The 13,990-nt window shown below is 42.9% G+C and overlaps 1 protein-coding gene across 1 annotated transcript; it reads right to left on the minus strand.

Moving 5' to 3' along the window:
* Positions 1–7,366: 7,366 nt before the first annotated feature.
* adra2a (adrenoceptor alpha 2A) lies at positions 7,367–13,743 on the minus strand. Its single transcript, XM_003218505.4, has 2 exons — positions 11,627–13,743; positions 7,367–11,365 (listed from the first exon to the last, which is right to left on the minus strand). Exon 1 carries the CDS (start codon positions 13,315–13,317, stop codon positions 11,962–11,964), a length of 1,356 nt encoding a protein of 451 aa, XP_003218553.2. The 5' UTR covers positions 13,318–13,743; the 3' UTR covers positions 7,367–11,365; positions 11,627–11,961.
* Between the last annotated feature and the right edge of the window lie 247 nt (positions 13,744–13,990).

Raw genomic sequence — 13,990 nt, forward strand, 5'->3', positions numbered from 1 at the left:
TTTTATATGGCAATGTAGTAGGGGTGTAATGCCCCTTCCTACACTGCCCTATATCACAGGATCTGATCCCAGATTATGCTTATCCCAGATAATCTGGCAGTGTAGACTCATATAATCCAGTTCAAAGTAGATAATCTGGATTTTATATGGCAGTGTAGAAGGGGCCCTCAATAGATGAACCTGAAACATTTGTGCAAACGTTCACTTAGGCAAGTGAACTCTTGAGTGAAGAATTTAATGAACTCTCAGCAAAACATATGAGTTCATGTCTCGGAGATGTATTTTCTCTGTTTCTTATTAGCAGCTACTGTAGTTAAATCAGAACCAGGATTTCCTTCTTATCTAATTACACATTTGATTCTCCCCATTATGTTGATGCTGGCAAAGAAAAGCCAAAGAACTGTTATGTGTTTTGCTCATTTATGTCCAGTGTGAATCATGAAACTCTCTGCTGTTGACATACAACTCCCGTCAGCAATAGTCAGGATGGCAAACAGTACGGGACTATGGGAGCTGTGGTTCAAAACTTGGAGGGCTGTATAATATCTATCCTTGACTTATGCACTATATTTACTCAGTTCTTAAAACACTTAACTCCCAAGCCATTTTCTCTTGCAAGCAACAATAAAGAAAAACGATTGTGTAGCAGCAGATAAAAGGTTAGTCTGGGAGTTATATCCTCGAAAAGCAATAACTGAAATATTTCTGCCATGCACTGATTGCAATTAAGCAATAATCTGCAAGGACTTTGGACTTCCAAAGAGGTGATTGATTGGGAAAATAAATGGATTACTCTTGGTACTGCCTTATTCCCCTAGTTACCAGCCAATTTCCTCCAGAGTCCACCATAAACAAAGTGGTTTCAGAATTATAATTTGTCATATAAATTATACCACCCAGAACAGACTTTTTATTGGTTCACAGCTTAACATGAGTTCAGGAGAAGGTCACAGCAAGGATATGAATTTCAGGGGCTGCAGGGCTGAAGCACATCTGGAGCTCATTGTCTTGCTCTGGATGATAGAGGAAGATGACAATCTCGGCTCGTGTAATCTTGTCATCTTGAACTCACATGTATGCTGAAAGCATCCTCCAAGTTCTCCCTATGACCATTTACTCCCAAAGAGGGTGGTGATAAAGAAAACAGCTCTTTCAGTTACCAACCTACCTTCTATCTATGGAACAACCTTCCAGTGGAGGTCCATCTGGCCCCAACATTTTTGTGGCAAGTTAAGACATCTCGCTACTCCCAGGCATTTGATGGGATGAGACTAGCCAATTCTTAAATTATCTATTATTACAACAATTTGTTCTGAAAAGAGGTGTATTGCTTTTACATCATATAGATTGAGCATTTCTAATTCCAAAATACTACCAAAATCTGAAATTGTCCATGTGGATGGCTGAGATAGTGACATCTTTTTTGTTTCATGCACAAAATAATGAAACATGTTGTGTATAAAATTGCCTTCAGGCTCTGTGTATAAGGAACATAACCAAGCTCTGTGTTTAGACTTGGGTTCCATCTCCAAGATATCTCATTATGTTTGTACATCGAAATAAAGGTGTTCCATAATCTAAACAAATCAAAAATCCAAAACATTTCTGGCCCCAAGCATTTTGAATATGAGCTATTCAACCTGCATTAGGAAATGCACATCAAGCCTGAAGTTGATGATTTTGCTTATAAAGTATTAGCTAGGGTTTGGATTCTGATATGAAAATGCATGGATGCTTAAGTCCCATTATATAAAATGGCAAAATTAAGGTGTGGGCTTTTTTGGTTTGTTTTTAGTATTTTCAAGCCATTGATGGTTGAATCTGTACGTACAGAGTCCACAGATACAAAGTACTAACTATATAATATGAAACAAATAATGAAACAAATAATATAATATGAAACAAATAAAATTGTAAGTAATAGCACTAACAATCTTTACCATTTATTTCACACCATGGTAGAATCTATGCAGTTTGACATAAATTTAACTGCCATGGCTCAATATTGAGTCTTGGGAAGAATAGTTTTACAAGGTCTTTAGCCGTCTCTACCAAAAAGTACTACTATTTCACCAAACTACAAATCCCAAGACTCTATAGCATTGTGCGATGGTAGTTAAGGTTGTGGGAGGCACAGTGGTGCAATGGGTTAAACCCTTGTGCCGACTGAGTTGCTGACCTGAAGGTTGGCAGTTCAAATCCACGAGATGGGGTGAGCTCCCATCTGTCAGCCCTAGCTTCCCATGCAGGGACATGAGAGAAGCCTCCTACATGATGGTAACCTGAAGGTTGGCGGTTCAAATCCACAAGATGGAGTGAGCTCCTGTCACTCAGCCCTAGCTGACAGGTCTGCAGTTCGAATCCGCAAGATGAGGTGAGCTCCTGTCTGTCAGCTCTAGCTTGCGGGGACATGAGAGAAGCTTCCCAGCAGGATGGTAACACATCTGGGTGTCCCCTGGGCAACATCTCTGTAGACAGCCAATTCTCTCACACCAGAAACAACTTGCAGTATGTTCTCAAGTCGTTTCTGACGACAAAAAAAGTTAAGGTTGTGTCAAACTGCTAAATACAATGTAGATACACCCTATTATCTAAGCAAACGGTGGTGCTCAGTTCCAAAGCAGCAACAACATGTTTGGGTTCTCCACATAAGTGTAAATATCTGGTTTAATCAAAACTGTTTCATAAACATGCAGTCTAAAGCAAAAGATATGGAAAACCGGATTGTCTGTATGACAGGTACACCGAGGAGTTGGTAGATTAAGTTCAAAACCTTACAAGGGCCTGAGTAGGCCACATGAATAAATGTGAAGAAATCTCTTTCATGTCTTCAATTGGCTCAATGATTACCTGTCCCTATATAATCTCTTCCTTAGAGCCACAAGACTGAGTTCAGAAGGAACCCATGACAAGTCTTAGTTAAGTTGCATTTACGTTCTTAATTCCAATTCAGTTTCCTCTGCCCTGGTGTTTGTCATAATATCCACCTGAGACCTTAAAAAGTCTAATTCTGACCAGAATCCCCCAATCAAAATGGCCAGTGGAGCTACAGTAGGGGCTTCTGAGAATTGTGATCCTATAATAATAATAATTTTCCCAAGTGCTGCAAGTAGAAAGGCTATTCCCAGAATTCCTTGTATGTGAATTGCTTCCTGGACTAAATGTTGTAAATTTGGACACATAACAGCCTGCAGAGGACAGGAGAAGGACTAAGCCCCAACACTGCTTTGAGCTCTTGGAAACAAAACACTTCAGGATATAAATACAATAAATGAAAGTAAATAAAGTAAGAATGTTCATTTGTTATCTCCACATCAACTGCTTCAGTCATGCATTCACAGTTTAGTAAACTAAAAAATGTCAAACAATCACCTAAGATCTATCTTCAGGCAAGAAAGGCTTAACCACATTCTGATGCTTTCAGCAGGAAGTTAACTTGCTAGACCAATTTATTTTGATTATTTTGCTTCAATAAAAGCAAGGGAAATGTCCCTCCAGTTGTTGTGATTTCTGATTTATTGCAACCCTAAGGCACACCTATTACAGGGTTTGCTTGGCAAGATTTGGTCGGAGAGGATTTGGTCTGTGGGTGAGAGTTTGTGACATGCTCAAAGTCACTCAATGGGTTTCCATCGCCAAGTCGGGGTTCACACACTGGTTTCCTAGGCTCTGAGACCTGTGGTTCTCAACCTGTGGGTCCCCACGTTTTGGCCTTCAACTCCCAGAAATCTTAACAGCTGGTAAACTAGCTGGGATTTCTGGAAGTTGTAGAGCAAAACACTTGGAGACCCACAGGTTGAGAACCACTGTCCTAGACCAATATAGGCCACTATACCATGTAACTCTCTCATTTCAAAGACATGGCTGCATTGGACTAGAATATCAATATGCAAAGTGATCTTGAGACCCTTAGAGACTCAGGGCCCTTTCAGACGGGCCCTATATCCCAGGATCTGATCCCAGGTTTTCTGTTTATCCCAGATAATCTGGCAGTGCACTCATAAAATCCAGTTTAAGTCAGAAAACCTGGGATCAGATCCTGGGATATAGGGCCTCTCTGGAAGGACCCTAAGGCCCTTTCTACACTAGCCCTATATCCCAGGATCTGATCCCAGATTAACTCCTTATCCCAGTTTATCTGGCAGTGAAGACTCATATAATCCAGTTCAAAGCAGATAACCTGGGATAAGATCCTGGGATTTAGGCCAGTGTAGAAGGGGCATGAGAGAACAAAATTGGTAATATGTGCTCTTGTAGACTGAGGCCCCTTCTACGCTGCTCTATAACCCAGGATCTGATCCCAGATTACCTGATTTACACTGGATTATATAAATCTCCACTGACAGATAATCTGGAATATGAAAATAATCTGGGATCAGATCCTTGGATATAGGAACAGTGTGGAAGGGACCTGAGTCTACTTCCTCATAGGCATCTCACTCTGCTAAAACCTATGCCAACAACTTCATTCCCTCAGTCTCTAAAGTGCAATAGGATCACTTGCATAGTGATCTGTCATTTCAGTAGGATATCAGTTTAAGAATTATGATTAATTAATTCTTAAATAAAATATGTTTTAGTTATGCAAATGCTGTGATAATCCTTAAATTATGGAAAATATTCACTTTTTATCTGTCAATCTATAATGACTGCAGAAGAGCAAATGAGGGTTCAGAAGCAATTTTACAAACAAAGTGCATTTAGGAAAAATGTTCAAAAGTTGTGCTAATGATCAAAGATGCAAAATTCGTATAATCTGATAAGACGTGTGTATCAAAAGAGCTACACAAAGCAAACATCACTGGTATCGGTTAAAGCGACGGAATTACAGGGACTAGAGAACTCAAATCTTACAGTTGGATCTTAGACATGCTTTACACTCATAGGCCAAGGGTCTAGTCAGCCTGGAGAGCCTCTAGACATTGCTGGACTACTCCAATCACTCCAACACAGGCTATGGTGAAAGGGGCTAATGAAAATTAGAGTCCAAGAAGATCTAGAGCAGTGGTTCTCAACCTCTTTTGGCCTTCAACTCCCAGAAATCCTAACAGCTGATAAACTGGCTGGGATTTCTGGGAGTTGTGGGCCAAAACATCAGAGGACCCACAGGTTGGGAACCTCTGATCTAGAGAATCACAAATTCCCAGCTTTGATATACACCTAAAATGTAAATTGTGATAAGCGTGTGAGTTGCATTTCAGTGATGAAGGCTTCATGCAACTAGAATCATCTTCAGAGAGAGAATAAGAATATACTTGATCCAGCCAAAAGTCTATGTAGTCTAGCATTTTGTTGGCAGTGGTCAACCACTTGTTCAAGGAAATCTGCCAGAAGCAGATGGCATGCAACCATAACACTTTCTCATACCCTAACCCATAGAATCATGGAGTACATCTACACCAGGCTGTTGGAAACTGTGGGAATTGAATTCCAAAACACCTGGAATGCCAAAATTTACCCATGCCCGAGCTACACTGTTGAATGAGTGCAATTTGACACCACTTCAACTGCCATTGCTCAATACAATCATGGGAACTGTAGTCTGGTGAGGTACTAGCTAGCCAATGATTCCACAGCATTCAGCTATAGCAGTTTTCAGACTGCATTCATTCTACAGTGCAAATGTACTCAAAGAGTTAGAAGTGACCAGCAACTGATATAGAGATATACTGTTCCGAATGCTGGGAGAAATATATATCATGACAGTCATAAAATCCACAAATTCACCCAGTACACTTTTAAAGTCATCCAACCAAACAGCCATCACTGCAACTACTGAATTGCAGAGAATAATTATATGCTGTTTAAAGAAGTACTTATTTCTCACGGTCCTGCTTCTAGTACTATTCAACTTCATTGTTGAAGTGCTGGAATTATGCGAAGAACAGGAATCCTCTCTGCATGCACTTTCTCTCCTCAATAGGCAGACAGAATGGGCTCAATAACTTCTCCTCCTCTTCCTCTATCTCACTTCACATGCATGATTATGTCTTAAATTGCATAGGGAACTTACAAAGAGCAAGCTCCCTGCTCCAGACTTTTGCTCTTTCAACTTGTTATGGCTGGCAGGACCAATGATGGGGATATAATGGAGAAGGCAGAGCCAGCAAACCCATCCTGGAGCCTTTCCACACAACCCTATATCCCAGAATATCAAGGCAGAAAATCCCACAATATCTGCTTTGAACTGGGTTATCTGAGTCCACACTGCTATATAGTCCAGTTCAAAGCAGCATTGATTGCATGTCCTTTGGGGCCATGATGTTGCTGGCAAATTCATACTAGCATAGCTTTAAGTGAATTGCCCTTTATTACCAGCAAATGCCATTAAATCAAATGAGGGCAATGTTTTTATAGAGCACAGTACAATTGGGCATAAGAGAAAATACTGGGCAAAATCCCAGGAAATCAATAGCAGCAATGTGACATTTATGACAACAGCGACTTTGCTATCTACGGGTACGAAGTCTTCTAACTCCTGAATACTAAAGTTGGGACTCCCAGTCCTGAGAGTGGCTAATTGAAAGAAATAGGTAAAAGGTTTTCTCCTGACATTAAGTCAAGTCATGTCCATCTCTGGGTGTTGGTGCACATCTCCGAAGAGCTGGCGTTGTCTGTAGACACCTCCAAGGTCATGTGGCTAGCATGACTGCATGGAGCACCATTACTTTCCTGCCGGAGCACTACCTATTGATCTACTCATATTTGCATGTTTTCAAACTGCTAGGTTGGCAGAAGCTGGGGCTAATAGTGGGTGCTCACCCCGCTCCTCAGATTCGAACTGCCGACCTTTCCATCAGCAAGTTCGGCAGCTCAGCGTTTTAATCTGCTGCGCCGAGGGCTCCACTGAAAGAAATATTATCCTGATATTGTACAAGTCTACCTTTTTCTTCCCCAAATCAACTGGCATTTGGCTGGATTCAACTACCTTATTACTCTTACTCTTAAACATGTATGCCAACACTTGTGGATTCATTAGCCAGCAGTATATCAGCAGTATGTAAACATTGGAATGGAACAATATTTCACTTGAGAGAGAGAGAAAATAACACACAGGCAACTCCAAGTTAAATATGCACAAGAGTACATTGTCCACACAGTAAGCCCTAATCCTTGTTCTTTAAGAAGGATAAGAATCGCTTTGTTGTGCCATGGAAGAAGAAAGCAGGAGAATATCAAAGGCTTATTTGCCTTTCTGTGTACAAAGAACAAGACTATTGTTCTGAACATGAGATGTAACAATCCCTTCTGCAAACTACAAGCGACTGTTGCGATATGGGCTTTCAAAGGTGGATTTCCTCCATTTCCAAGCTGAGTCCTTAGATCTCTGGGCTGCTTTTAAAAAAATGGTAACTGAGATTTCGCATGCTTTCTGATGTGTAAACATTTTTTATTATTTCATAAAAAACATTATGGCCATTTTGGTATACATTTATCATTCTCTTAGAAAGCACAAAAGGCATGGATCGATGGGTTTGCACCAGGTGCACCTCTGATTTAAAAACACATTCCAGAAAAGAAAAGAAAAGGGGGGGGGGGAGAGAGAGAGAATTCCCAGCATAAGGCATGTTCTATTTGCTTCATAAATGCATACATTGGACGTCATATAATAAATTCTACAAAGAGACAACCTGCATTCTTTACATAAGATCCTTCTGATAGCATAAATTAAATCCTCACTTAGGATATTACAGACTTAACCAACCTAAAAGATTGTCACCTTAAAGAACAGGTTAAGTAATATATAAACATACAAATAGAGAAATGTAACTTTTCTGGAGTGCAATGCCCAGAATTCTCCAGCCAATAGAATCAGTGGGAGACTGGGAGTTGCAATCCAGAAAAATATATTTCCCAACCTCTGCCATTTACAGACTCCATTCATTTTGGTGGTAGGCCAATCTCTGAACATAGAAAAGACTGTGAGTAACAGAATACCTTCCCAGTTGCAAGTAGTTGGGGGAAAAAGACATTTGTGTAGGTAAGGGAGCTCTTTTTTCAAAGCAGAGGCATATCACACTTGTACAAAATCACTAAAGAATAGGCCAAAGAATACCTAAACACACACGTAGAGAAATGTAACTTTTCTGGACTGCAATGCCCAGAATTCTCCAGCCAACAGAATCAGTGGGAGACTGGGAATTGCAATCCAGAAAATATATTTCCCAAACTCTGCCATTTATAGACTCCATTCATTTTGGTGGTAGGCCAACTTCTGAACATAGAAAAGACTGTGAGTAACAAAATACCTTCCCTGTTGCAAGTAGTTGGGGAAAAAAGACATTCATGTAGGTAAGGGAGTTCTGTTTTCAAAGCAGTGGCATATCACACTTGTGCAAAATCATTACTTTGGGTGAAAACTTAGAAGTGTTAGAGTTTCCAGACAAAATGTCGTATACAAACTAAATCCAGTGTTTAAGTCCATTTAACTTTCCTCTATGTTGTACCTTAGAGTTTGAACATTATCTGTTCTGACATCATAAGGCAACAAATTTAAAAGATTGTCTTTTCTGATTTAAGGGACATTACAAAAGAAAGCAGGGAAAAGGGGTTTTCCTATTTAAATATGTTGTGAGGGATTATGACAGCATTATTACAGAATGAATTCCAATTAAAGACTTGAACTCCACACCAGACAGAAACTCTTGCAAGGCTAGGAGCCCACGCTTACGTTGGCCAATCTGTCCTGTGAAATGGTCATGAAATCACCAAGCCAAAGAGCTGAGGTGCCCTCTTGCTCTCCCTTCCTCTCCTGCTATAAGACGTCATTGGAGGGAACAGCGACGTAGGCGGCTTTGCCTCGGGAGGAAAGCAAAACTTCTCATTTTCCAAATCTTTAACTGGGAAGAAGTGAACGTTCAAATTCAGACAATTCAGATTTCAGTTGAGACGATGCGGAGAAATTACATAGGTAGATATTGACTCATAATTTCACCATAATGCAAAAAGATAACAATGTGAAAAGAAGATGTTTACATTCTAAAAAGCAGCGCAAGGGAGGGTATAAATAAATACCATTCCTGTACCCTGATCCATTTATAAATACACGTCTCGACGTTATTACAGTGGCATCGGAGGCTCATTTTTTTGGTACTCTGGGAAGTTATTTTTAGTCTACAAGTCCCATGCTGGCTCAGAAATTCTGGGAGTTGTAGCCCAAGAACTACAAGTTCTGTGCATGCATCTTTATACAAAGGGCTGGTCTGGTTCTGCACATTTCAGAAATAGATGACAACCCTGTGTACAGCAATATGCATTTCGACCGAAGAAAGTTATCCTTCCTGCTAGAAAAAAATTGTTCCTTTTCTACATAGATTACTTTAAAAAAAAACCCTGTAAATTTCATATTAAAAACATGCTATGTAAACATTTGTATCAGGTCCGACCAACCATACAGTTTCAAAGTTGTGCACATGCCCCTATCGTTCTGCTTAATACAGCCCTGCTTTTTGAAAACCGAAGAGGACTTTCAGATGGGTATTTCAAACCTAAGAGGCAACAATAACATTAGAGAGCTCTCGTAGAGTTCTAGAAAAGTGAGAAATAAGGGGTTTCCACTGTGTTCCAAAGAAATGTGGCATTTTAGTAATCCACATAACTTCACTTACATTAAAGAAAACAGGAAGCATCACAGTCATGTGTTTGTTTGTTTTCCATCATTACTGTACTTAGTTATTTTAATATTTTAATTTAATATTGTTCTCATGTTCAAGCTTTCACTGAACTAAAACCCCCATCAGCCAGGATTTCTCAGCTGATGGGGATGATGAGATATGTAGTCCAACACGTATGGAGGTTGCCATGGTAGGGGGAAGCTTTTTTACTCCTCCTTCCCTCCCTCCCTGCCCACACTTCAATAATAACCTTCAGAAGGTTGTTATATAATATGATTGAATTATTAGCACTAGGGAGAACAAGCTGAAAGATCATGAACAAAAGTTATTCAATGTGTTGTCGAAAGCTTTCATGGGCTGCTGTGACTTTTCTGGGCTGTATGACCATGTTCCAGAAGTATTCTCTCCTGATGTTTCACCCACATCTATGGCAGGCATACTCAGAGGTTGTGAGGTACTGTATATTGGAAACTATGCAAGGAAGAATTATATATCTGCGGAAGGTCCAAGCATGTGGACAATTTCAACAGAAAGGAGGAAACTATTAAAATGAACAAAATCTGGCTACCAGTATTTTTTTAAAAAAACTCTAAAATCAGGACAATAAATAAAGAACAACATTCAGAAAATGGGAATTCCAGGCAGGAAACAATCAGGGCCAGCTAACACCTCCCAACAAAGGATTCCCCCAGGTAGAAATTAGCCAGGCCTTGAAGCTGAAAGGCTTTGCAATACTAATCAAGGTAATTAATTGCAATGTTCACAGAGAAGAGTTCTTTCTCCCACCCTGGACCTTCCACAGATACGTAAACCGCCCTTGCCTATTTTCCAATATACCTCACAACCTCTGAGGATGCCTGCCATAGATGTGGGTGAAATATCAGGAGAGAATGCTTCTGGAACATGGTCATACAGCCCAGAAAACTCAAAGCAACCCAAAAATTATTCAGTTTCTTCCTGTTCTGTGAAGTCATAGACCGAAAAATGCTTCCATTATGCCCACTTTACATTTATGTTTTACATTCGCTTGAGAATAAATCAAATTTGACACATGAAACCTGAAACTAGGAGAAGGAAAACGGATGTTTCTATGGTTGCTTCTAAACAAACAACTACAAAGTGTCCTTGTGCATGGAGTTTTCTTGTGCAGGAGAGCCAACACAAATGAAAATGTTAAAAAAAATCAATGTAAATCTGGTAACACTGCAAAGTAAAACAAAGGGCATCCTATACGACGTTATCTATTTACAACCACAGGCCAGGGCGATACGTTAGCATCGAACATACATCAGAGGAAAGCCAGAGCACTTGATCATATAACCTTTTGAGAATCTAATTCCTCTTGAGCATAACAAGTTAGAAACCAGCTTGTCCTTGTGACAGATTCTGTGCTTCGGATCTTTTTCACACAAAAAAACATTCCTTCTTTCAGTGGATGGTAAAAAAGGAGATACAGCTTTGTAACAATACTGCATAAAAAGACAACACAAACATCAAATTAAAAACAAAAAAAATACATATAGGGAGTACAATAAAACGCTGGCTATTGTCAAGCTTATGTTACCAGTTTTTTTAATAGCCCAAAATCCAACTGCACATTGGAAATCTTGGTATTTAATACTATTGTTTTTTTAATGCTTGATGAGATGGCTCCGGTAGTCCACTGGGGTGTGTTGTTTTGTTTTTAAGTTTCCAGAGACACATTGCGTTTTCAAGAAAGATCTGAAGCAGTTGCAATGCTGATCTCTCTCCTATAAAAGTTAAAGAGGAACAGATCTCAAAGATGCAATACTGTAGTTTTGGGAGGGGGAGAAATAGAAAGAAAGTGCTTCTGAAATATATGACTTATAATTCCCCCTCTTGCCCACCCCAACTGGTTCTTTTCAGCTCGTAATGTGTCATAAGTGTGCAGAAACAACACTTATAAATAAGAGCTTTCAATCTGGGTAGAGAAACATATCCACTCGTGGTCTGGGGGGCTGTGGACTAATGTTTGAATCATTTCATCTCACCTGAAGTCCTCTGAAGAGTTCAAGCTCAGTAAACAAATGAGGTGCCACCCACTTCCAAAGTCCAATCCGAGCCGAACCGCCAACTGGTTCTTTTCAGTTTGCAATGTATCAAGTTTATAAGTGTGGAGAAACAACACTTATAAATAAGAGCTTTCAATCCATCACCGGATAGAGAAGCATATCCACTCAGGGTCTGAAGGGTTGTGGTAATGTTTGAATCATTTCATCTCACCTGAAGTCTTTGAAGTGTAGCCAAATGAGATGCCACCCACTTCCAAAGTCCAATCAGAGCTGAACCGCTCGAAGACAACAAAGACCAGGAGGTCCATTCCTCCTCAGCCAATCCTTTTTCGGTCTAACCTGCAGAGGATCTTTTTGAAGGCCCTCCTGAAGTCATGGTTGAAGATGGTGTAGATGACAGGGTTGAGGGAACTGTTGCAATACCCACACCAGAAGAAGAACTTGAAGAGGGTTTCAGGCACAAAGCAGCTTTCGCAAACAGCAGTCAAGGTGTAGGTAAAGAAGAAAGGGAACCAGCAGATGACAAAAACCCCAATCACGACCGCAAGGACAAAGGTGAAGCGTTTCTCCCGGTTCTGCCTGCCCCTCCATCGGGAAGCTTTGGCGTTGCGCTCCTCCTCTGCCTGACTAGGCAAGACATCCCCAGGCTTGATCTGGCTGAGCTTGGTCTTGCCCTTGCCCCGGGGTGGCTTCTCCTGCTTCTTGGGCTCACGGCTCTCATTGTGTTCGGAAGAAGAGGTGTCCTCCAAGTCGATGCCGTTGACCTCCTCCCTGTCCTGGCTTCCTCCAGCCACCGCCACCTTCTCCCCATTCAACTTGCTGGCTGCGGTGACATCCTCTTTGCCGGACAGTCCATTCTGCCGCCTCTCTGCAACCTCCTGCCTGTCGCCGGGTGGGACCCGAGTCCTCCTCTTCGCGATCTGGTAGATGCGGACGTAGACCAAGACCATGATGAGGCAGGGGGCGAAGAAAGAACCGATGCTGGAGGAGATGATGTACCAGGTCTCCTTGTTGATGCTGCACGTAGGCTCCTTGCCGCCGGCTTTTGACTCCGTCGGTTCACCAGGCGGGGCCTCAGGCTCCCCTTGCTTCATAATAGAAATGAGCGGAGGGAAGGAAATGATAGCCGAGATGACCCAGACCAGGAAGATGATGCTCTTGATGCGGCGCGGGGTGCGCTTGAGGTTGTACTCGATGGCCTGGGTGATGGACCAGTAGCGGTCCAAACTGATGGCGCATAAGTGGACGATGGAGGAGGTGCAGAAGAGGACATCCAAAGCCGTGTAGATTTCGCACCAGACCTTGCCGAAGGACCACTGGCCCATGACTTCGTTGGCCAAGGAGAAGGGGATGACTAAGGTGGCCACCAGGATGTCGGCGGACGCCAAGGAGACCAGGAAGAGGTTCTGAGGAGCCTTGAGGGCCCGGCTGGTGAAGATGGCGATGATGACCAGCACGTTGCCGAAGATGATGACCAGCATGAGCAAGGTGGCCAAGGAGATGAGGGCCAGGGTGACGTGGAGGGAGAAGGGCCCCTCTCGAGTCCCGCCCTGGCTCCCGTTGAGGCTCGCGTTGCCTTCCATGGGCAACGGAGGGTGCCCTGAGCGCAGGTGGGCCACCCCAGAGAAGCCCCCCTCGCGCCCCACGAACGCGACCTCCGCCTGGAACATCAACCCGGCTGGGCTCGGAGGCGGCAAGGCAGCAGGACGAGGAGAAAGAAGGCTGGCGGGAGGAGGACAAGCACGAGCCTCAACCGCCGCCCTCCTTCCTCCGCCTCATCTTCCCACCCGAGCCCCAACGCGCAAGTTACCTTCGCCCGAAGAGACCCAACTGGGGGACTCTTCCAGCTCCAAACGCAAGCAAGGCAACTCAAGAGGAAGGAGGAGGAGGAGAAGCTGGTGATGGTGGTGGTGATGGTGGCGGCGGCGAGGATGCCTGCTCCGCGCTTCGGCTCGCCTTTATAGCGCCGGGTCTGGGATCGGCGGGAACCCAGCGGCAAGCGTCAGCGCCACGTGGGGACGGACACGCCGCTTCCCCGCCCGCCCCTCCTCCGGGCAGACTCGCCACGCCTCGCCCGGGTCGCTACGGAGGGAGCTCGGACTGGGCGGCCCCACGCGGCGCCCCTTCCCTTCCCTTCGCTTCCCTCCCTGGAGCGCCCTTCTGCCCCTTTGGAGGCGCTCTCTTCTGGCGCTCGCTTCCACACACACGCGTGTATATCTCTCTGTATCAGGCATGGGCAACTTCCGCCCCCCAGGTGTTTTGGACTTCAGTACTCACAACTCCTAACAGCCGGGAGGGCCGAAGTTTGCCCATGGCGGATCTATATAACGTCTGTTTGTGGGC

The sequence above is a fragment of the Anolis carolinensis genome, chromosome 3 (genome assembly GCF_035594765.1).
Source record: "Anolis carolinensis isolate JA03-04 chromosome 3, rAnoCar3.1.pri, whole genome shotgun sequence".
Taxonomy (NCBI): domain Eukaryota; kingdom Metazoa; phylum Chordata; class Lepidosauria; order Squamata; family Dactyloidae; genus Anolis; species Anolis carolinensis.

Excerpts from the sequence above, each read along its gene's own strand:
- adra2a (XM_003218505.4), bottom strand. The coding sequence starts at position 13,317 with ATGTTCCAGGCGGAGGTCGCGTTCGTGGGGCGCGAGGGGGGCTTCTCT.